Source organism: Muscardinus avellanarius (assembly GCF_963383645.1).
Source record: "Muscardinus avellanarius genome assembly, chromosome: 10".
NCBI classification, from domain to species: Eukaryota; Metazoa; Chordata; class Mammalia; order Rodentia; family Gliridae; genus Muscardinus; species Muscardinus avellanarius.
The window spans coordinates 1104647-1125104 of record NC_137796.1 but is presented as its reverse complement, the minus strand read 5'-3'; the positions used below and the strand labels follow the sequence as shown (position 1 = coordinate 1125104).

At 63.8% G+C, this 20458-nt stretch overlaps 3 protein-coding genes across 4 annotated transcripts in view; 1 reads left to right on the top strand and 2 right to left on the bottom strand.

Annotated features, from left to right (window-relative positions):
* Positions 1-106: 106 nt before the first annotated feature.
* Positions 107-6628, bottom strand: RNF166 (ring finger protein 166; the record flags this gene model as incomplete). 2 transcript variants are annotated; one of them, XM_080702704.1, is made up of 6 exons in its annotated part: positions 107-172; positions 774-881; positions 963-1077; positions 1216-1328; positions 2552-2708; positions 6474-6628. In XM_080702704.1, 6 exons carry the CDS (start codon positions 6626-6628, stop codon positions 107-109), a joined length of 714 nt encoding a protein of 237 aa, XP_080558830.1. The 2 variants fall into 2 exon arrangements, with proteins under 2 accessions (XP_080558830.1, XP_080558831.1); XM_080702705.1 differs by lacking the exon at positions 2552-2708 and having other exon boundaries at positions 1216-1283; positions 6515-6628.
* A 207-nt stretch (positions 6629-6835) lies between these two features.
* CTU2 (cytosolic thiouridylase subunit 2) lies at positions 6836-13643 on the top strand (the record flags this gene model as incomplete). Its single annotated transcript, XM_080702591.1, has 15 exons — positions 6836-6903; positions 7060-7134; positions 9860-9938; positions 10099-10158; positions 11077-11137; positions 11562-11671; positions 11783-12069; positions 12139-12274; positions 12401-12532; positions 12636-12727; positions 12826-12926; positions 13008-13143; positions 13251-13317; positions 13392-13450; positions 13535-13643. 15 exons carry the CDS (start codon positions 6836-6838, stop codon positions 13611-13613), a joined length of 1542 nt encoding a protein of 513 aa, XP_080558717.1. The 3' UTR covers positions 13614-13643.
* Positions 13644-13872: 229 nt separating this feature from the next.
* Positions 13873-20458, bottom strand: part of PIEZO1 (piezo type mechanosensitive ion channel component 1 (Er blood group)) — a gene marked incomplete at both ends in the record, with an annotated part of 58013 nt that continues 51427 nt past the window's right edge. Inside the window, 18 exons of the mRNA XM_080702859.1 lie at positions 13873-14122; positions 14208-14397; positions 14473-14552; positions 14620-14742; positions 14823-14995; positions 15070-15162; positions 15262-15450; positions 17006-17153; positions 17241-17399; positions 17474-17688; positions 17774-17921; positions 17999-18122; positions 18490-18772; positions 18878-19066; positions 19136-19394; positions 19499-19705; positions 19864-19970; positions 20251-20423. Of these exons, the coding sequence (XP_080558985.1) occupies positions 13873-14122; positions 14208-14397; positions 14473-14552; positions 14620-14742; positions 14823-14995; positions 15070-15162; positions 15262-15450; positions 17006-17153; positions 17241-17399; positions 17474-17688; positions 17774-17921; positions 17999-18122; positions 18490-18772; positions 18878-19066; positions 19136-19394; positions 19499-19705; positions 19864-19970; positions 20251-20423 (3110 nt within the window). The remainder of the gene's footprint in view (positions 14123-14207; positions 14398-14472; positions 14553-14619; positions 14743-14822; positions 14996-15069; positions 15163-15261; positions 15451-17005; positions 17154-17240; positions 17400-17473; positions 17689-17773; positions 17922-17998; positions 18123-18489; positions 18773-18877; positions 19067-19135; positions 19395-19498; positions 19706-19863; positions 19971-20250; positions 20424-20458) is intronic.

Sequence of the window (20458 nt, the reverse complement as noted above, 5' to 3'; positions counted from 1 at the left end):
TGGCCTGGGGGGCACTCTCCATGCAGGTGCCAGGGCAGAGGGCACCCCTGTCCCTCGAGGAGGAAGGGCGTCCTCGGTCCAGTGTGGCAAGTGGCAGGAGGCACCTTCAGTTCTCAGAGAGTGACAGGGCCAGGGCGGCCTGGAAGGCGGCTTCTTCGTCGATGCTGTAGTCCTAGCAACAGGAAGCAGAGACAGCCAGGTCATGAGGCCCAGGCCGGCCCTGGCCCCCAGGCTGGTCACCCGGACAGACTCGCCCTTCGCTCTGGGCCTCTCTGCTCCCTCCATGGCCTCCATGGTGCGGAGGCTCCGCCACGCCGTGGCCTCTCTGCTCCCTGCTCTTATCTTAAACTCCCCCCAAAGGGCAGCCCAGGCCCCACGTGCACAGCGGGGTCCACATGACCGTGCACGAGGCGGTGCGTGGCGCTGTTCTTCCCCAGGGGCCCTGAGGGGCCAGCCAGAGGGCTCCAAGACCCCACCACCATCAGAGCAGACAGGAAGGCGGGTGGCTGGAGGCTGGCAGGGAGAGGTGACAGGAACTGGGGGAGTCTGGGCGAGGGTGCAGCCTTCCCGACTCACGGCAGAGGGGAGGAGAGAGTGCTGGGATGGGGTCCTGGGGGGACGCCTGGCACCTGGCCTAGGCGGCTCAGGGCAGGCCAGGACCCAGGCGGCCGGTGCCCTCTAGTGGCCGCACGCCCCTCAGGCAGCTCAGTGTGGCAGGCGGGCCCTGGGCTCTGGCCCTAAGGCTGGTTGGGGCAGGTGGGAGGGGCACCCACCACAAAGGTGTCATAGGAGAACTTGTGCCGGTGCAGCAGGTGCTGCAGGAAGTTGGCGCTCTTGTAGCTGGGGTCGCCCCAGGGCATCGCTGAGCAGATGGGACACACCTGGAGCAGAGGGGCTGGGTGTGACTGGGCCCTCCAGGGCAGGGTCCGCCCCCGCCCGCCGCCGGAGGGCTCGGCGCTCACCACGCGGCTGGGGTCGCTGCGGTGGCTCTCCACACAGTGCTTCAGCAGCTCCTGCTGGTCCAGGTTGCGGGCACCGCAGTAGGGGCAGGCGAAGGTGGACCTATTGGGGATGTTGCTGGCGGGGCAGGAGACAGTGAGCGCTAAGGGCCTCACCTGGCTCCTACCCATGGTGCCCGTGCCTGAACAGAAGGGCCCCCAGAGCCAGCACGTGCCCACAGCTGCGCAGGCCCCCTGCCCCCAGTAGGCTGCCCACCTGGGGATGGGCTGGGATGTGGGCACCACAGGGACGAACTTGGGGCAGCTGGCCATCTGCTCCTGGACCTTCAGGCAGGAGGAAGTGTGCGCTCTCATCTTCGCCAGGGTCACCTAGGACACAGGGCCAGGAGAGAGGGAGGCTGCGGGCTTCAGGGCAGAGATGCACCAAGGAGCACCGTGGCAACGCAGTAGCAATCGGGCCCAGCTGGGAAGACTGCACAAAGGGCTGGGGCTGCTGCCGAGCCACAGACGTGGCCCTGAGCAGCCACACAGAGCGGCAGGGCCACCACTGCACCCGGGAGCAGCACGCCCTCAGCCCGAGACCCTTGGGGAGCGGTGGCCGGCAGGCTGTCCAGGAAAGGGGGCAGCATTTACTGGGAAACACATCTCCTGGGGGGACTGCAGAAAGCACTCCTCTTTGACAGACCCTTCTCCTGGTGCATAGGCCCTGCAACATGTCTGCACTCCCATGTCAGCGACCTAAGGCACCCAGGCTGGACAAGGCCGGACTCCAGCCTGGAGAGGAATAGGGAAGGGCAGAGTGTCTTATGTCTGGGCGAGGGCGCTCTCAGCCTGTCTGAAGGAGAGGCCGAGGCCAACCTTCCCTTTGGCCTGGACGCCACAAGGCCCGGCCGCTTGACTGAAGTTAGAAACAAATACCTCACGGGAAGGACAAGAGGGTGCGGGGCCGGCACAGACACCATCTCCTCAGACAGCTCGCCCAGGTGTCCAGGAGGCCCTCAGGGGCGCATTCAGCTTCCCTGTGACCACTGGGTGGGTGCCCTGCAGGGAGACATGCCCTCGGAAGGCCCAGTAAGAGGCCAGAGGTGTGAGGGGCAGGCCACTTCCCCTGTGAAACTAAGAGTGTTCTGATCTTGGGATCCTAGGAGTGGGCAGGGCCTGGGGGCAGGAAGGAGGCTCCTGGCCACCGTGGCTCGGGGAAGCCCTGGATTCTGCATCATGACCTGGGAACGAAGCACTGAGTGGCTGCTTTCCACCAGGCCAAGCTAGCAGGACTTACATCCTGACGCAGCAGCAGCATCTGCGATGTGAGAGGCTGCTGGGGCAGGGCGGGCTGGGGTGTGTGGGTGCGGGACCTCCAGGCCCCTCAGAAGCAGCGGGCTCAGTGCAGCGCCCCTTGGGTCAGCTGCGGGGCCCCCCATGCCTTGGTCCCACCCCCTGCTTCCCCTTGAAGTTCCCCACCTGCCACAGCCAAGTGCCAGCTTGCATCAGCTGTGTCTCTGTGCATGGACCAGAGATATAGCCAGGCGGCCCAGCACCGTCCCCGCTGGAGCCCCCCGGAGTCCCCACCCCAGGAGCCAAGTGTGCGGTACCTTCTTGTTGCAGCCCCGGCAGGGTGCCTTGTAGGACGAGAGCTGCTTCTCCACGTGTGTGGCCTTGTCCACTTTTTTAGGGTCAAAGGGCAGGCGGCAGAGCGGGCACAGGGGTGATGGCACCTGCAGGCACGGCTGGAGGCACTCCCCACAGAACCTGCGGGGACACGGGCCTGGAGCTGGTGCTTCTAATGCACCGGCACGCGCAGGGACAGCCCCCGGCTGCTGTGGCCTTTCTGGAGACTGGCACACCTGTACACCAGCTGGCTAGAGGGGTCTAGGGTCCCCAGCATTGGGCCCTGCTGCCAGGCAGAGATGCGGCGTGTCAGCCCTGCGGCTGGCCTCCTGGGAAGAGCTCTCCCTGGGACTTGACACCAGCTGCCCCACAGGCCCCTCATACGTGGCGATGAGAGTACTGCGGAGGGCCCAGGGCAGCCGGGCACCTGGGAGTAAAATCACTAACAACAGGGAAGGAAACGCCAGGCCACATGGCCCTGGACTTGCTGGCCAGCACAGGCTGGGCGGCTGAGTCACTGGGGCCCCTGCCCTGGGCAGGTGGAGGTGCTGGACACACTCAGGGCAGAGGCTCCCCGCACGCCCCAGCTCATGGCACTGCCGTCTGGAGAACCTCTGTGCTCTGGGATGCTGAAAGCAGGCTGGCCTTGCCTCCACACTCCACCCTGCAGCCGTAGGCCAGCGGGAGCAAGAGGCGCAGCGACAAGCTCAGTGCACTCCACAGAAGCGCTACGGGGCTGCCTGCCCCGTGAGGCACCTGCCACCTGGGACGCTGAGCTGAAGCCCTGCCTGGAGAAGCCGGCCCAGCCCCGACACAGAGGGCAGGAGAGCTGCAGATAGCCTGGCGTGCACAGCTTCTCTAGTCAGCAGGCTGGCTGTGGGGGCACGGGGAGCCAGGCAGGACGGGGGATGTGAGGACATCCCTGGACTCAGCTAAGGGCCCATCTGCAAGGAGAAGGAAGGTCACGGCTGGGGAGGCCTCCTCACGCAGTCACAGGGGAAGGCAAGGACAAGATGAGTCCATGAAGCTCCAGTGCTCACAGCAGCAGGTGGGACAGCAATCCAGGGGCCCAAGGGTGCAGGGAAGGGTGCACACATGTGGTTGTGAACGTTACGTTGGAGTGAAAAGGAGTGAAGCCCTGACACACATGGAAAAGCCTTGCATGGGTGCTGAAAGTAACAAAGAAACGCCATGCCCTAGCACTCAGACAAGTGCCACGTATGCGGTACCCTGCAGAACAGCTGCGAGGATGAGGACGGGAGCAGGTCAGGGCCCCGAGGGCTGGGGAGGGGAGGGCACTGAGGTTCTTTTACGGGTGGTGAATGCTCTAAATTGTGGCGATGATTGCATAACCATGCAATCACATCCAAAACCAGTGATGACGTGTGTGTGTGTGTGTGTGTGTGTGTGTTTGTGTGTGTATTACTGGGACGGAACCCAGCGGCATTCTACCTCTGAGCTACAACCCCAGCCCTGGCTTTTTAAATTGTTTTATTTTGAAACAAGGCCTCACTGAGTTGCTGAGCTCTTCCCACCCGTCTCCCACATATGGGATCTCATGTGTGTGCCGCCGCGCTCAGCTCTGGATCTACGCTTTAAGCAAGCACACTGTGAGGAACTGAATTCTACGCGAGACAGACTGCTACAACCCAAACAGAAGGCAAGGCCAGGTGAACAAGACTGGTCGAGTCATGGCTACTTTAGCGAGAAGGAGAAAGTCCTGTGCACAGTTGGGGAGCCTCGGTCTTGGAGACAGCGGTAGGGGCAGGGTCGTGGTGCCCCCAGTGGAAAAGAGGAAAGTGCAAGGAGCCTGGCTGCCCACAGGGTGCCCATCCCCGAACCACAGCCCCTTGGGAGCCAGAGGCAGAACTACCCATTCACACGGTGGGGCCAGCTCTTGGCAGGCTGGCAGCGACAGCCACCCTGGTATGCCGAGAGCCAGCGCTGCAAGCAGCACCAGCTTCTCCCAGAGACGCCGCCTGTCGTGCCCAGGGCTGGCGTGACCTGCTGAATGCGGTAGCTGAGGCAGTGGGCTGGCGCTTCCCCAGGTACTGGGGACTGCTGAGGCAGACTCCAGGCCACAGGGCACCAAACAAGTGTCACTCCCAGCTAAGGCTGCTGCACACCAGAGCTGGGACAGGCTGGCATCCCAGTCACCCTCAAGGCCAGCAGGCCAGGCCCTGAGGCAAGATCTGCAGCCATCCTGAGCAGCGAAGGCTGCCTGGACCCTCTTGGTCCCGTCCCGCCTGGCCCACTTGTTTCTGGATCTGGAGCTGGCTCGCAGCCCGGGCTGTCCCTCGAATGTGACAGATGACAGTTCCTCTGGGAGCCCAAAGGAGTTTCTGCAAGCCTCACACAACTGGACCTCAGAAGCCCTCGTCCTGAACCCCCTCATCTGGGTGCTGGCGCCCGATGCCTGCACCAGGCAGAGTGCCTCTCACCACAAGGAGCCAGCCCTCAGGCAGGAAGGTGCTCTGGCCAGACTGGCTGTGAACTTTCCCAAGTGACACGAGCCCTCAAGCCTCTGTACTCCTTTGCACACGTGCCTTCATGACACCCAGCAGAACCAGGAGGATGTTCTGGGTGACAACGGCCAAGAAAATGAAGCCTGGGGGACAGGCAGGGGAAAACTTTCCAAGGCCGAGGCTGTACAAACGGCTCCTACAGAACCAGCAATGCTCTGAGCTGGCAGGAGAGATGCTTTCCAACTTCTCAGCTCCCCGCCTTGACCCTGTCATGCAGGCCACGTTTTAAGAAAGGTCAATGTGGCGCCGGGCATGGAGGCACATGCCTGTAATGCCAGTGTTTGGGAGGCTGAGACAGGAGGGGCACAGATTTGAGGACAACCTCGGCAACTTAGCAAGACTTTGTTTCAAAATAATAAATAAGACAGGGTGTAGCTCAAAGGTAGAATGCCCCTGGGTTCAATCTCCAGTAACACACACACACAAGTAAGAGAGAGAGTGTGTGAAAGTTAATGGAAGGGGAGGGCAAATACTGTCCTGTGTGACTGGGAAACTGAAAATGCCCACCTCAGGTGAGTTGCTGGTGCCAGGAGGATGCCACCTCACAACCAGGAAAGGCTTTCCAAAACGAGGCCAAGAAGAGCAGCACAGCCCTCTCGCCAAGGGCTGCAGGCTGCAGCGCATGCCTAAGACATCCACCAGTGTGTGCTCACAAGAAGTAAGTTCTGATCAGAGCTGTCGTATCAGAATGTCAGGCAGAGCCTGACGGAGAGCGCAGTGCCCTCCGAGCTCAGCCAGCAGAGCTCCCTGAGGTGAGCAGGCGGCTCTGCCACCTGCCACGGACAAGGAATGAGGCAGCTCTAGGTCCTGAACGGCCCCTGCCACCTCCCTGGATGACAAGCAGGCACACGCCCACCTAGCCGTTCAGTTCCCTTTCTGCATCCGGAGCCTCCAAAAATCAGCTGCTTTTGTTTGCAAAACGTTCTCGGGCCTCCTACCAACCTGAGTGCGCCCTGCCCACCCGTTCCCTGGAGGGAGGACCCCGCCGCCATCTGCTGGGCGCCTCCGGCCCCCTCCCCCCCGCCAGTCTCCCTCAGAGCTGCGTCGCTCTGCAGCGTGAGGGCAGGTCGGGAGCACTCCGAAGCGGCTCCCCCACCAGGCTGGAGCTCCGACCCCAGCACAGCCCGCGGGGAGAAGGGCTCCGTCCTCAAGTTCCTGCTCCTGAGCCGCCGGGCGCGGCCGGCTCGGCTGGAAACCCACACCGAGGCGGCGGGTCCCCTCCGCCACTGCCCGGCCCCCCCTGCCCTCCCTCACGTGGGGAGCCGGCCTCTGCGGCCGGGACCGGCGGGCAGCGGGTGGAGAAGAGTTGACAGCAAGCGCCACAAGTCGTCTGCCCGCGCGGCGCCCGGCCCGCCGCCCCGCCGCGGCTCCCGGCGCTCACGTGTGGCCGCAGCTGCCGATGGCCACCGGCCGGTGGTAGACCTCCAGGCAGATGGGGCAGCCGAACTGCGCCTCCAGGCCGCTGTCGCCGCCCGCGGGCCCGGCCGGCGGCTGCCGCTGCTGCGCCGAGGCCACCAGGCTGCGGAACATCGCCATTCCGGGCCAGGCCGCCGCCGCCGCCGCCCCCCGTCCTGGCCGGCCGGGCCCGCGCGTCACGGCCGCGCCGGCGCCTCGGTGACGTCACCGGCACGGCCGCGCGCGTCATCGTAGCGCGCCCGCGCCGGCGCGGCGTCATCGGCGCGCGCCGGTCTCCGCCGTCGCGTGACGCCATCAGCGCGCCCCCCGCGGCCGGCGGCTGCTGCCATGTGTCAGGAGGGCGAGGACTACGCGGGGCCCGCGCCCGGGGAGCCCCGGCCGGCGCCCGGGCAGGGGTGAGCGCCGCGGCGGGCTGTCGGCGGCCGGCCCCCGTCCCCAGGCCCTCAGAGCCCCGGCCTTCCTTGACGTCAGTGGTTGGACCCGCTCGGGTGGGAGAGGGATGCCGTCTCCCCGGAGACCGTGCATCCGTGTTCTTGCTCCTTTTCTTAAAGCCGCGGGCAGAAGTGTGTGAAGTGCAAGGAAGGCCGGCCGGTGGTGGTGATCCGAGCGGGCGACGCCTTCTGCAGGTGAGGCCCGGTGGACCGCCGTCCAAGGCTTGGTCTAACTTCCCAGAGCACCGGTGCTTGATACCGCGCGGCGTGCTGCCCTGGCCGCCCTGTCGTGGGGGTGCAGGTGCCCGGTCTGGAAGGCCTCTGAGGAGCTTATGGGCAGAGTTGAGAGCAGGATGGGCTCAGCACTCGGAAGTCTAAGGCCGAGGAAGCGTGAGGCCAGCAGTTGGGAGACCTTGTCTCAAAATAAAATAATTTGGATGTATCTCAGTGATAGAGTGTTCCTGAGTCCAATCCTTGATGTAGAAGAAAGAGGGATGCGTTGTCCAATGGACCAACGTGCAGAAGGGATGGGCACTTGGGGGCAGCTGGAATATATCCAGATGCCCGTTTTACCTGTGAGGGACAGAAGTTTGGGAGGAGAACCCTTTGGACAGGAGCGCCGGCACACAGACCTTCCATTCCATCGGTAACTCTCGTGTGGTCCGTGTCATCGCTCCTTTTGTGCACTTCCACAGCCTCGGAGCTTCCCAAGGGAAGGACCAGGTCTTTCCTGTTTTAACCCTTTCATTACTGTGGTGCTTTTTTTTTTTTTTTTTTTTGTACTGCTCTTGGTATAGCCTGTTTGTTAAGTTGAATTACAACCTCACTTTTTGTGTGTGTGTGGTACTGGGGGTGGAACCCAGGGGCTTTTCTACCTCCAGGCTATACTCCCAGACCTATTTTATACCTTATTTGGAAACAGAGTCTCACCAAATTGCTGAGAGTCTAAGTAGCTGAGGCTGGCTTTGAGCCTGTGCGATCCTCCTGTCTCAGCCTCCCACGTGCTGGGATTACAAGTGTGAACCACCACGCCCGGCCCCAACCCCATATTTTTTAGTTGGTCCCCAGAAATCTTAGGCTCTTCTCTTTAAAGACATGGTGGGGGAGCCGGGCATGGTGGTGCATGCCTGTAATCCCAGCATTCAGGAGGCTGAGACAGGAGGATTGCGGACAGCCTCAGCTATTTAGTGAGGCTCTTCGCAACTTACTGAGACCCTGTTTCAAAGTAAAGAATAAAAAATAGGGCTGGGGGTTAAGCTCGGAGGTCAAATGGCCCTGGGTTCCATCCCCAGACCCGCAAAAAAAAAAAAAAAAAAAAAAAAGACATGTTTTCAAAAGACATCCCTGATCATCTTTTGGGATCCCAGCAGATTTCAAGGCTGAGGTATGTGTCACTAGGAAATATAACTTGGGCGGGAATTGCTTTAACTACTTAGAAGCACTCCAGTCTCTTGGGAATTTGCAGAGAATAGACCACAGAGCTCTAGGTGAGGCCTGTGGCCATCAGGGCCCTTTCTTGGGCCCAGAGCTTCCCTTCCTATGCTCTTGTGGTCTTGAGAAAGGATAGGAGGCCAGTTCTCCAGGTCGAGGTTTCAAGTGAGGGTCTGTGATAATTACGGTTAGGCCCGTGTGGGAAGTGTGGCCTTCTTGGCTCTGCTGGGAAGTGTGTGGTTCCTGGAGTGCAAACTGCATGCCTCTGTGAACCCACGACGCTTGAATGGAAGGTCCTCCTTGCCCCAGCTAGCACCCTTGTCTCCTCACCATTGGGACAAAACCCAGCTGCTTCCTGAGTGGCACTTCTCTGACCGGTCCCTGGCACTGGCCAGCCACTGAGGTCCCAGGCTCAGGTCCTGCCTTGAAACTCGGAGCAGCTTTATGGTGCACGAGGGCCCACAGTGTGGGGCAGTTGGCCCTGTGTACACAGTGCCTGGTGAGCGTTTGGAAGCATCTGTGGATACAGGGAATGTCTGCCGGGAAGGAAGCAGGCTTGGGGGTGTGGAGAGCAGCGTCTGGATGCCCGAGCTCAAGACTGCTCTGCCCGACCTCCCACCCAGCCTGCCAGGAGAGCTTTGGTCCATTTTAATTTTTTTGGTGTGGTGCTAGGGATCAAACCAGGACCTTGCACACGCTAGGCAAACAGATGCTCTACCTTTGGGTGTTTAAAATAGAAACCCCTAGTCATCTTTCCTTTACTTTATATCCATTTTAGCATTTGTACATTTTCATAGCTTCCCAAGGGGAGGACCAGATGTCTCCTGTCTTAACCCTTTCTCTACTGTGGTGTTGTGCACTGTTAATTTCTTACTGTCTGAGGTGCTAGGGATCCAACAAGGGCCTTGCACAGGCCCAGTTCAGACTCGTTTGGTCTGTGTGGTTCCAACTTGCAGCAGGGGGAGAACTTCGGACCTAGTTACCACGAGTCAGTTGGAGTGTTTGGGGCGCAGCTTCCCAGGCCCCAGCTGGACGTTCTGATGCTGTGGCTTGGGAGGAGCCCAGGCCTCTGCATTTGCTCAAGTTTTGTGCCCATGTCCGCTCAGGTGGCCTGGCACACTAGAGTCTCTCCTGTACAGACCCAGAGGCCCAGAATGTGGGGCCCTCTCTGCAGCCTGCCCAGTGCGCGCTCTCCTCCAGAGAGGGGCTGCTTCTGCCTGCGGCAGCCTCAGAGGCCAGCCATCAGCACACTGTCTGCGGGTCAGGCATCTCAGCTTGTGCGGGGCTGAGTCTGTCCTTGCGCTCTGGGCCGTCCTGAGCATCTGTGGGGCAGTAGTTGTGGCCCCGCACCCCAGGTGGCCCACGCCTGGAGGAGATGCCCCCCGCCACTGCCAGCCTTCATGTGCACAGGCTGCCTCCGGGGTGCACCTGGGGCCTGGCTGCTGCCCGCGGGAGGCCCAACAGCCCGGCCTGGGCATCTGTGTTGCAGGGACTGCTTCAAGGCCTTCTACATCCACAAGTTCAGAGCCATGCTGGGGAAGAACCGGCTCGTCTTCCCTGGAGAAAAGGTAGGTGCGGGCGGGACCTGGCTCTTGGCCCTGCCACCCTCCCCACCGTAGCACAGCTGTTCCCTGGGCCTGGAGGTGACTCTGTCTGGGGCTGTCTGTGAGGTGGGGTGGACGGGCCATGTTAGGGATACACGCCCTCACCGGCACGTCTTCTCCCCAGGTGCTCTTGGCGTGGTCTGGGGGCCCTTCGTCCAGCTCCATGATCTGGCAGGTTCTTGAGGTGCGTCTACACTACCCCAGGCCTTGGGGCTGAGCTGAGGAGGGGTGCTTCCCTTCCCAGCCAGCACTGTGGGCTCTTGGTTGGCGTGGGAGAGAGCATGAGCCCCCTGCCGGGCACCCAGAGGGTTCTCAGGTGCTCCACAGCAGGTGCACGCAGCTGTGCCACGCACCCAACCTGCAGAGAAGTGTGATTGGGGCCACGGTGTCAGAGCTCACCCAGGCCCACCTCGTGGGGACCTGAGGGCGTGTTGCTGGGAGAGCTGGACTGGGGGACACAGCGTGTGGGCGGAGCGCAAGGAGCAGGCCTGGGACTTGGGGTGTGGGACTTCCCTGAGGTCTCGGGAAGGGAGTGCCCGTTCCCGCCATATCTCCTGTGGGTGCAGCCTTGAGGGCTGTGGCCCCCGCTCGGCTTGGTGCGGTGGTGCCGGCCCCTGCATGGTGCTCCTTCGGTTGGTTTTCTCAGCCTGTTAAGCTGCCAACGGGCGGTGAGATAAGCCCCCACCAAGGCCATTTGTGAGCACCTGGTGTTACTCCTGTGCCCAGCGATGCCCGCCTCTGGTGTGCTATTACGTACAGGAACACTTTCTGAGCAGCCCAAGGTGGTCGGGCAGGCGGCTTGTCTCAGGAAAGTGGTACACACATCAAGGGCAGGCTGGTGAGGGCGGGTGCCGGGCTTTCTGCAGAGGGGGGCTCGTTTTCATGGGGAGGGGAGGGGAGGCCGATGGCCCGCCTTCCAGCAAGCTGGGTTGTGCAACTCACCCGCAGGGCCCATCCAGGCGGGAGTCTGAACAGCCTTGTCTACTAGAACAGGGTCCGCCCTCCTCCCAAGGAGGGCTTTAAGTCCAGGACTGGGGCCTCTGCCAGAAGCTGCCCAGTGGCTTACGGGCAGGGCCTGAGTCCATAGCACTTCTTTCTCCAGGGCCTGAGTCAAGATTCTGCCAAAAGACTGCGCTTTGTGCCGGGGGTTGTGTATGTGGATGGTACGTGTGGCCCCTCCTCTGGGCCCCAGCCCCTGGCAGGAGCCCACGGCCCCCTTTTGGTGGGACTTGTCCAGAGGGCTATTGCATGTCAAGGCCCGCTGGGGCGCCTTCCTGGAGGAGACAGCGCTGTTCCCAGCATCAGACTGCACCCCTGTTTGGGGCCTCAGTGAGGGCTAGCTGGGGAGGGGTAGGAACACCCCATGGCCCGTCCCATCATGGGTCCAGCAGCTGGAAAGGGTGAGGCCATTGCTGACAAGAGGGAGTGTGTGGAGGGCTGGGACAGCAGGGCTAGTCTCTAGGGGAGCCCGCCGCCCACTTGAAAATGCCCCAGAGGGAACTGTCGGCACCTGCTGTTCTCAGCCTGCCCCCACCCAGAGGCCGTGGTACCCTGCCAGCCCAACACCTTCCTGTCTGGGTTCTGCAGAGGGAGCAGTGTGTGGCCGGAGCCTAGAGGACAGAGCAAAGACCCTGGCCGAGGTGCAGCAGATCCTGCAAAGTGTTGGCTTTCCGTGGCACGTGGTCGCCTTAGAGGAGGTGGGCGGCAGCCCTGGCGAGGGCCCCGGCAGTACCCAGGAGGGCCAGTCCCGGGCCTCAGTTTCCCCGGTATGTAGTGTAGGGCCTCACTGCTCTCTCACGTCCTGGAAGGTGTTTGGCCTGCCGCCGTCGGTGCTTCGGTGTTCTGCCCAGGAGCCAGCAGGGACTGAGGGGACCTACAAGGCGGCTGTCAACAGCTTCCTCCAGCAGCAGCATGCGTTGGGGGCTGCAGGCAGCTCCCGACCAGCTCAGGAGGACGAGTGTCCCCACACCCAGGGCCTCCTGGGGCCCCCATGCCTGGCCATGTCCCCCACACCCGCCCAGACCGAGGCCCTGTCCCAACTGTTCAGCTCCGTGAAGACACTGACAGCCAAGGAGGAGCTCCTGCAGACGCTGAGGTGAGCCCCCCAGGCCCTGAGCCCCCCCGGGCCCCGCCTGGCTGCCCTGACGCTGCCTCTGCACCACAGGACCCACCTCATCCTGCACGTGGCTCGAGTGCACGGCTACTCCAAGGTGATGACCGGGGACAGCTGCACCCGCCTGGCCATCAAGCTCATGACCAACCTGGCCCTGGGGAGAGGGGCCTTCCTTGCCTGGGACACGGTACGCCTCCCAGCCACCCTCGCCCGCGCTCCTTCCCTTGAAAGCAGCTGGGTCCACCTCAGTGCCCTGCGGGGAGGAGGGCCTGGGGCCAGTCCCAGCACTGTGACCATCTGGCCCCTCACCCAGGGCTTCTCGGATGAGCGACACGGGGACGTGGTGGTGGTGCGGCCCATGCGGGACCACACCCTGAAGGAGGTTGCCTTCTACAACCGCCTATTTGCTGTGCCCTCGGTCATCACTCCAGCCGTTGACACCAAGGTGGGCCCTCCTGGGTGAGCTGGGGGCGGGCAGCTTGGGGCAGTAGGGTGGATGCCCGGCTGGCCTCTGCACGAGGCCTCCCGCAGCCCGCCACCTGTCCTAGGCCCCCGAGCAGGCCAGCATCCACCGGCTCATGGAGGCCTTCATCCTCAGGCTGCAGAGCCAGTTCCCTTCCACGGTCAGCACCGTGTACAGGTGTGTGGGGCGGGCGGGTGGCTGTGCCTCTGCCTGTGCCGGGGTGGGAGGAGCGGAGCCCTGGCTGGCGGTGCATATGACTGCCGCTACCACCACAGGACAGGCGAGAAGCTGGAGAAGGCCCCCAGGGAGGGCGGCGCCAGCCCCTCGGGCCCCCGCTGTCTCCTCTGCTTGTGCATGCTGGACATCGACACTGAAGGTGTGTGTGGGGGGGGGGGGCTGGCCGGGAGCGGGAGCGGGGGTCAGCCCCCAGGCTCCCTCAGCCCATCTCTGCTTGCAGACAGTGCCACAGCTTTTGGGGCTCAGACCACACACCTCTCCCAGCTGCGGCCACCCACAGCTGAGGCTGGCGTGCCTGCCTCGCCCGGCTGCACTTCGGGGGAGGGCCAGGCCTGTTGCAAAGCAGCCTGTGACGGGTGAGTCCTGCCCGCCTACCCCATGGCCAGCCAGGGGGTGAAGGCCACGGCCTGGGGGGTGCCCTCCCTGCTGGCCCAGGTCCACACGTCCAGCTCTGCTTCCACAGGGAGGGGGCCCAGGCGTGCGTCATGGAGCAGCTGTGCTACGGCTGCCGCGTGAACATGAAGGACGTGGTAAGTGGACCGCTCATCCTGGCTGGGGCAGGCCCCCAGCAGCAGTGGTCCTCAGTGCCCTGCTTCTGTTGCAGCCCGCCCTGGAGTCCCTGCCCCCCCACATCCTGGTTGAGGCCCGGCTCCGCAGCCAGAGGTACCGTGCAGCTCTGGGGCATGTGGGCTGCTGGGCGGGAGCCCTGGGTGGGTACCCATTGCACTCCCCCCCCACACCCCCCAGGGCCTGGGTCATGCAGGAGATCGGGGAATATCTGATCGAGGACAGCGATGGAGACGAGGCGGCGTTGGATCAGAGCTGAGCCTTGGAAGACTGCAGCAGGGTTGCCTGCCATGTTTGTATAAATAAAAATGTTTTAATTAGAAAACCCTACAGTACGCTTGGGGAAGGGAGGGCTGGCCCCCAGACCCAGTGTGGCGTGGGCGGGGACAACACAGCGCCTCCGGACAGCAGCACAGGCCCGCGGCCAGGGAGGACAGTCGCGGCTGGCCGAGGAGCGCCACCTGCCCGGCCCCGCCCTGCGGCGGCTCCTTCATTCCCGGTGCCCAGGAGTCCGGCTCCTACTCCTTCTCGCGCGTCCACTTGATCATGGTCTCGGGCGAGCGGTACAGGAAGATGAGCTTGGCATACAGCTCCTCCTCCAGCTCCAGCTCGCGAGTCTCCCGCACCAGGAAGATGTCCTGGCACAGCTTGAGGATGCGGTCCACGCACGGCAGCTCCTCGAACATGATGGAGTGCGAGATCTCGCTGAAGAAGCCCCGCACGAACTTGCCGATGACCAGCACGATGGACACATAGAGCCCCATGATCCTGCAGGCGTGCGGCGTGAGTGAGGAGGCCGCTGAGCCCGCCCGCCGCCAGCCAGCTGGGAGAGGCCCGGCCCGCCCGTGCTCACCCGTAGCCAGCCAGGAAGCCCAGGCTGGGCGGGCTGACTTTGTCACTGAAGATGACCATGGGCAGCAGGTTGCAGTCGGCCTGGCAGTCCTGCAGCTCGATGACCCACCACTCCAGGAAGCCGGCGTCCCCCGAGCCCACGCGCTCCCTCCGCAGCTGGATGCGCACGCCCAGGTAGTTGGCCTCCTCACCTGCGGGAGTCAGGGCTCAGTGGGAGCCATGGCGCCTCCTCAACCCAGGAGGCGCGTCCGCCCGGCCGCACTCACCAGGCTGCAGCTGCTTCACGGGGCTGGCCTCGGGCCCGTTGGGGGCACGGATGTACTTGGGGAAGAGGTGAGGGATGACCCTGTGGGGAGCAAGCAGGTCGGGTCCAGCCAGCCCCGCCCCCCCGCCGCTGCCGCGACCCCACTCACACAGACTGGTCCGACGTGCCTGCGAGCAGGCTGGCCAGCTGCCGCCTCTCCGTGCTGTTGGGGGCCAGCTCCAGGGTGTGCTTCTCGTTGGTGTACTCCACGGTGCCGCCCTTGGCCAGGTCTCTGTGGGCGGGCAGGCGCAGCCTGAGCCCTGCGGGGAGCACCCACCGCCCCCACGCGGGCCCACCCCTGGCGGGACCCACCTCTGGAAGTTCCAGGTGAAGCGTAGGGTGATGTCGGATGTGCCGTTGTAGAGCTCCCGCTTCATCTGGGCCCGGCTGGGCGGGCTGATGCGCCACAGCGCCCCCGAGCTGCCCTCGATCTGGGCCGTGACAATGTCCTCGGGGCTGTACTGGCTGATGAACTGCATGGCCAGCTGTAGGGGACACCTCAGTGGGCAGCTGGCCCCCGGCTCCCCAGCCACAGGTGGACACTGTGTGGGCCACTCACCGGGCTGGAGTCAAACTGCTGGGACAGCTCCTCATAGGCCTTGGGCGTGAAGGGCACAATGGACGGCTGCTGGGCGCTCATGGTGAACAGGGGCTGGGGACAGACACAGGAGGGCGCCCTGAGATGCCTTTTGCGCGGCCCCCGGACCCCACCCTCGCGCTGCGTGGTGAACGGGTCGGGGACCCCACTCACCTCATAGCCGCCTAGCTTGAGGGTGACGGTGACGTCTATGGGCTGGTTGACCACGCCCACCACGGAGCGCACGAGGGACATGAAGAGCAGTGGGAACCAGATGATGGCGATGAGGAAGAGGATGATGAGGCCGCCCATGCCGTACTTGACGATCTTCTTCTTCCTCTGACCCTTGGGCTGTGGGTATTTCTGGGGGCCAGAGACACAGGTCACGTTCCCAGCCCCTCGGGCCACAGTCCCCAACCCCAGCCTGACACTGGCACAAACAGTGCGCTGTCGGCAAGAGGCCCAGGTGGGTGGACAGACCCGAGGGCCAGAAATAAGTCCTCTCGCGCAGGGCTGGCGGACTGGCCAGGCCCTGGCCACTGCATGGTGCCGGGAGATCTGCACACGCACACACGTGCCAGAGCAAAGCAGCCCGCTCTGCACACACAAGCCACAGACTGGGCCGGAGTGTGATGCGGGAATTCACTCTCAAGAAACAAGTGGTTGTCTTGGATGTACCACCAAAAACATGAGTGGGGGAAACAGACGGCATTTCCAGAAGTTCTTGTGCTTCAAAAGACACCGTGAAGAAAACGAAGGGGCAGGCAGACCCTGGGGTGCGCGCAAAGCCGCCGCCTGGTGAAGCCCTGGGGACCAGGGTGTGCAAAGAGCACCTCCGGTCTCTGCCCTGGGAGCGGACTCGCCGGTGCCGCAGGGATGGGGGGGGCACTGGAGGCCGCAGCCTGACGCTGTTCAACCACAAGAAGCAATGAAGTGGCCGTGTGCCACCACGCAGAGTGGAGGCCAGGCACCAAGGACGGGCACTGCCGCCCGCAAGGTCAGGCAGATCCAAGGCAGGAGGGAGCCTGCTGCTGGACCAGGGTTAGAGGGAACGGGGCGTGGCTGCTAGTGGGAGCAGGGTTTCTGGAAGGAGGAAATGTTCTAAAATTGTGACGCACAGCTTTGTTCGTACACTGAAAACCCACTGGGCTGTACATGTATTTTGTAGTATGTGCTGCCTCCCCAGCCCTATTTTATTTTTTTGTTTTGAAACAGGGTCTCACTGGGTTGCTGAGGCTGGTCTCAAACCTGTACTCCTCCTTTTTCAGCCTCCCAAGTACTGAGGCATGGCCCATCATGCCTGGCTTTAACTGTTCATTTTCAATGAGTAAGTCTCGAGCCAGGCATGGTGGCCTACGCTTGTAATTCTAGTACTTGGTGGCTGAGACAGAAGGATTGATGATTTGCGGCCAGCCTCAGCAACTCGTGAGGCCCTCCACAACTTAGTGAGAGCCTGCTTCAAAATAAAGAACTAAGCCAGGCATGGTGACGCATGCTTCTAATCCCAGCATTTGAGAGGCTGAGACAGGAGGATCAATGGTTCGTGAACAGCCTCAGCTACTTAGACCCTCTGCAACTCAGTGAGATCCTTTTTCAAAATTAAAAATAGGGCCGGGGTTGTAGCTCTTTGGTAGAATGCCCCTGGGTTCCACCCCCAGTACTACTCAGTGAGTGCGTTGTGTTGGAGGTCCAGCCTGTCCTGCCCCACCCAGGCCCGGCTCAGCGGCTGCTCTGCTGCGCTTTCTTCTAGAGGGCCAAGGCCAACTTCACCTTCTGACGCCCACCAGCCCGCTTCCTCCTGCCTGGAAGAGCTTCAGAAAGCCTCAGCCTGTGGCTGCTCCGGCCTTGCCCACCGGGGCCGTGCCCCCACCCCGGAGCCGAGCTCCCTCTGGGCCCCACCCCGCCTTGGCCCAGGTACCTTTTCTGTCTCCCGGCTGCACTTGATGATAAAGATGTTGGCATAGATGTCCTCCACACACATCCAGTTGGACAGGGACAGTGTGGTGTCAGTCCATACCCAGTCCATGACAGCCCGCAGCTCTACCAGGAAGGGCACCAGCCGGAACCTGCCAAGGCCACGGCCCCGTTAGGGGCCATCCCGCTACAGCTCCAGGGGCCCGCGCTTCGCCCTGGACACTGCTGCCCACACTCACCCCTGGAAAAGGAAGAGGTTGAGGTGGTTGTACTTCTTGGTGAGGAAGTTGCCGAGGATGCGGGTGGGGTAGCCGCAGCGGATCTGGTAGGCGGACAGGGCGAAGTAGACGCATTTGACGAAGTACCAGAGTTGGGCCACGGCGTTCTGGCTGAACATCCTGGGGCAGGGCGGCGGGGTTAGCAGCAGCCCCAGCGGCCCGGCCCGGCGCGGCCCGCCACGCTGCCCACCCACCTATCGGTGACGGCCGGCAGGATGAAGAACATCCAGAGGTGGATAGCGAGCACCAGCACCACCTGGAAGGCCAGCTTGCCCAGCACGGTCTTGCGCAGGTAGAGGGCGCGGTCGACCACCATGGTGCTGAACTGGATCAGCAGCATGACCAGGAAGGCCTCGGGCACCTGGTCGTCTGACAGGGAGGACGTGATGTCTGTGGCCGCCGAGTGCTTCTGTAACGGGAGCGTGCCGCTGGGGCCCGAGCCAGGGCCTGCTAGCCGTGGGGCAGTGCCCACCCAGTGCCCGGGCCCAGCTCACCCCAAAGGCCCAGAAGCCAAAGATGATGATGATAAAGTCCACGACGTCCGCCAGGAACATGAGGGCGTACACGTCGGTGGCCGCGCGGTACTTGGTGTGCAGGATGTCGTGGAAGAAACGCCGCAGGGGCCGGTACATGCTCTGGGCCCTGTGAGAGTGGGGTCAGCAGGGAGCCAGGCCTGGGTTCCCCCCACCCGCCGCCGCGGCCTCCGCCAGACCACTCACAGGGCCAGGCAGGAGCTCTGCAGCCTGCGCCCAGCTGCCTTCATCCTTTCTTGGGAACGGCTTGGCTTCTTTCTCCCCGCGGCCTCTTTCTCTTCCCCGTCTTCCTCTTCCCCATCCTCAGCTTCTGCAGGGAGAAGGGCCATGGACTGAGCCTCGGGGACCGCTGGTCTCCTGGCCACCCGGAGGCTGGCGTCGCCCCACGTGACAGCCCAACGGAGTGACCACGGGCACCCGGCCAAAGCCACCAGCAAGGGGGTGGGTGAGGGGCCAGCCCAAGGCCCTGCCATCACCCACGCCAGGACGAGCTCTGCCGCTGGCACTCAAGCAGCTAAGCGCTTCCTTGAGGCCCTGAAAGCCAGAGGCGCATGGCCCAGGTGCTGCCCGAGCCCGGCCCGCCTCTCATGGGCCGGCCTCTCTGACGGTCTGCTGGCCCTGCCGCCTGTCTCCCCCAGAACTGCAGCTGGGCTGGGGTGGGCTCAGGGCCACCTCACCAATGACTGCTGCTCCTTTGGGTGCAGGGATCTTCTTTTTCCTCCTAAAGCGCAGGCTGATGCGCTTGGCGTCCTGGGGCTTGAGGTCCACTGGGGGCTCCAGGGGCCCACCCTCGGATTTGCCCCGTGCGTCCCCCTGGATGTGGCCCTTGGCTGTGGCCTCCTCTGGCTCCTGGGGCTCCCGTGGGGTCTCTGGCCCCTGCTCGGCCTCCTGGTCCTTCCCGCTGCTCCCGCCCTGGCCCTTGGAGAGTGGATCCTCCTCGTGGTCCCAGAGGCCGTAGCACTGGAGGAGGCAGGGAGGGACAGTGAGGTGGCTGCCACGTGGGCCGACGTGCAGCCGGCCGCCTGCGCAGGCACGGCTGAGGGTGCCCGCCCGCCGGGGCCTCACCAGCAGCTGGGAGCGGTGGAAGAAAAGGGCCATGAGCTGCACCAGGTCGTACTTGACGTAGCTGTCGGTCTTCTCCAGGCCCAGGATGCGCGGCGGGAAGTAGGGCTTGTTCTCGTTCCGCCGCAGCACCACGTGGCTGTTCCAGGGGAAGAAGCCGAACTGGAACAGGTACTTGGTGACCACGGAGACCTGCGGGGAGGAGGGTCAGCTGCGCCCGGCCGGCCCCGCCCCGCCCGGGGCCACCCGCCCACCCCTCACCTCGGTGAAGACGATGGCCGTCATCCAGAAGCGCTTGCTGGGCCTCGGGATGGACAGCATGGCCCACAGGAAGACGAGCACCGGCAGCACCAGCGAGGCAGCCGAGGCCGTGGCCATGTGGTTGAGGATGATGATGAGGTAGCACAGCAGCTCAGAGTGGGCGGCCACGCACTGGTACAGCGCCTGCAGCAGCCGCAGCGCGCGGCCCCGCCCCGCCGTGAAGCGCTCCGCCTCCTCCAGCTCCGGGATGCACAGGCACCTGCGGCGGCAGGGAGCTCGGGGACCGTCCAGAGACCCGGGCTCCATCCCTCGGCCGCCCCTCGCTGCTCAGCACCCCGGGCTGGGGACGGCCGCCCGCCACACCTGTTCAGAAGCAGCTCGCTGGCCGTGCGCGTGCGCAAGTGAGCGCTGGGCTGGAGCTCCTGAGAGCCGCTCAGGGCCGGCCCGGCTTCCAGCTGCTGGGTGTCAGAGAGGACCTCCTCGCTGCCACTGCGGGTGTTGTAGCCCGTGCTCAGCGGGCTGCTGGCGATGTCTGTCAGGCTGCTCAGCGGCTCCTCGGCCCCCAGCCCACTGCAGGAGGAGAGCCAGGTCACACAGGTGGCCCAAGGTGGACAGCAAGTGCTGGGCCAGCTGGGAGCATGCATGCTAGGGACCTCGCAGGAGCTCAGAGGACGAGGGCAGGCAGGGAAGGGGTCTCCTGGCCCGGCCCAGCCCAGCCCCGCATCCACCTTGACACTGTGCTGGGTCCATCCCGGGCCTCCAGGGGGCCCGGCAGTGTAGCCTCGGCTTCACTCAGGTACAGCTGGTCCAACACGCTCCGGTCCACCTCCCCACCCTGCAGGGCACGAGGGGAGAGAGTGCTCAGGGCTGCCCCGGGCTGGCCCACCCCCAACACAGCGTGTGGGGCGAGGCCGGGGATCACCCGGGGCTGGGTGTGGACATGGCCCTGAGGGGCAGGGGGTGCAGGGCTCACCAGGGCTGAGTGTGGACACGGCCTGGGGGCGGGGTGTGGACGTGGCCCTGAGGGGCAGGGGGTGCAGGGCTCACCGGGGCTGAGTGTGGACATGGCCTGGGGGCGGGGTGTGGACACGGCCTGGGGAGGGCGCGGGGCTCACCCGCAGGAGCTCCTGCGTGAGCAGGTAGCGCTCGGCACGCAGCACGTCGCTCATGGTGCGGTGGTGCCTCGTGAAGGTGCACAGCCAGCGTGTCAGCCCATCCACCGTGGCCTGGCCCAGCACCCACAGGAACTGCACCGTGCTCAGCACGCGCTGCATCACATGGCTGCGGCCTGCGGGACCACAGGGGGCGCTGCAGCAGTGGCCA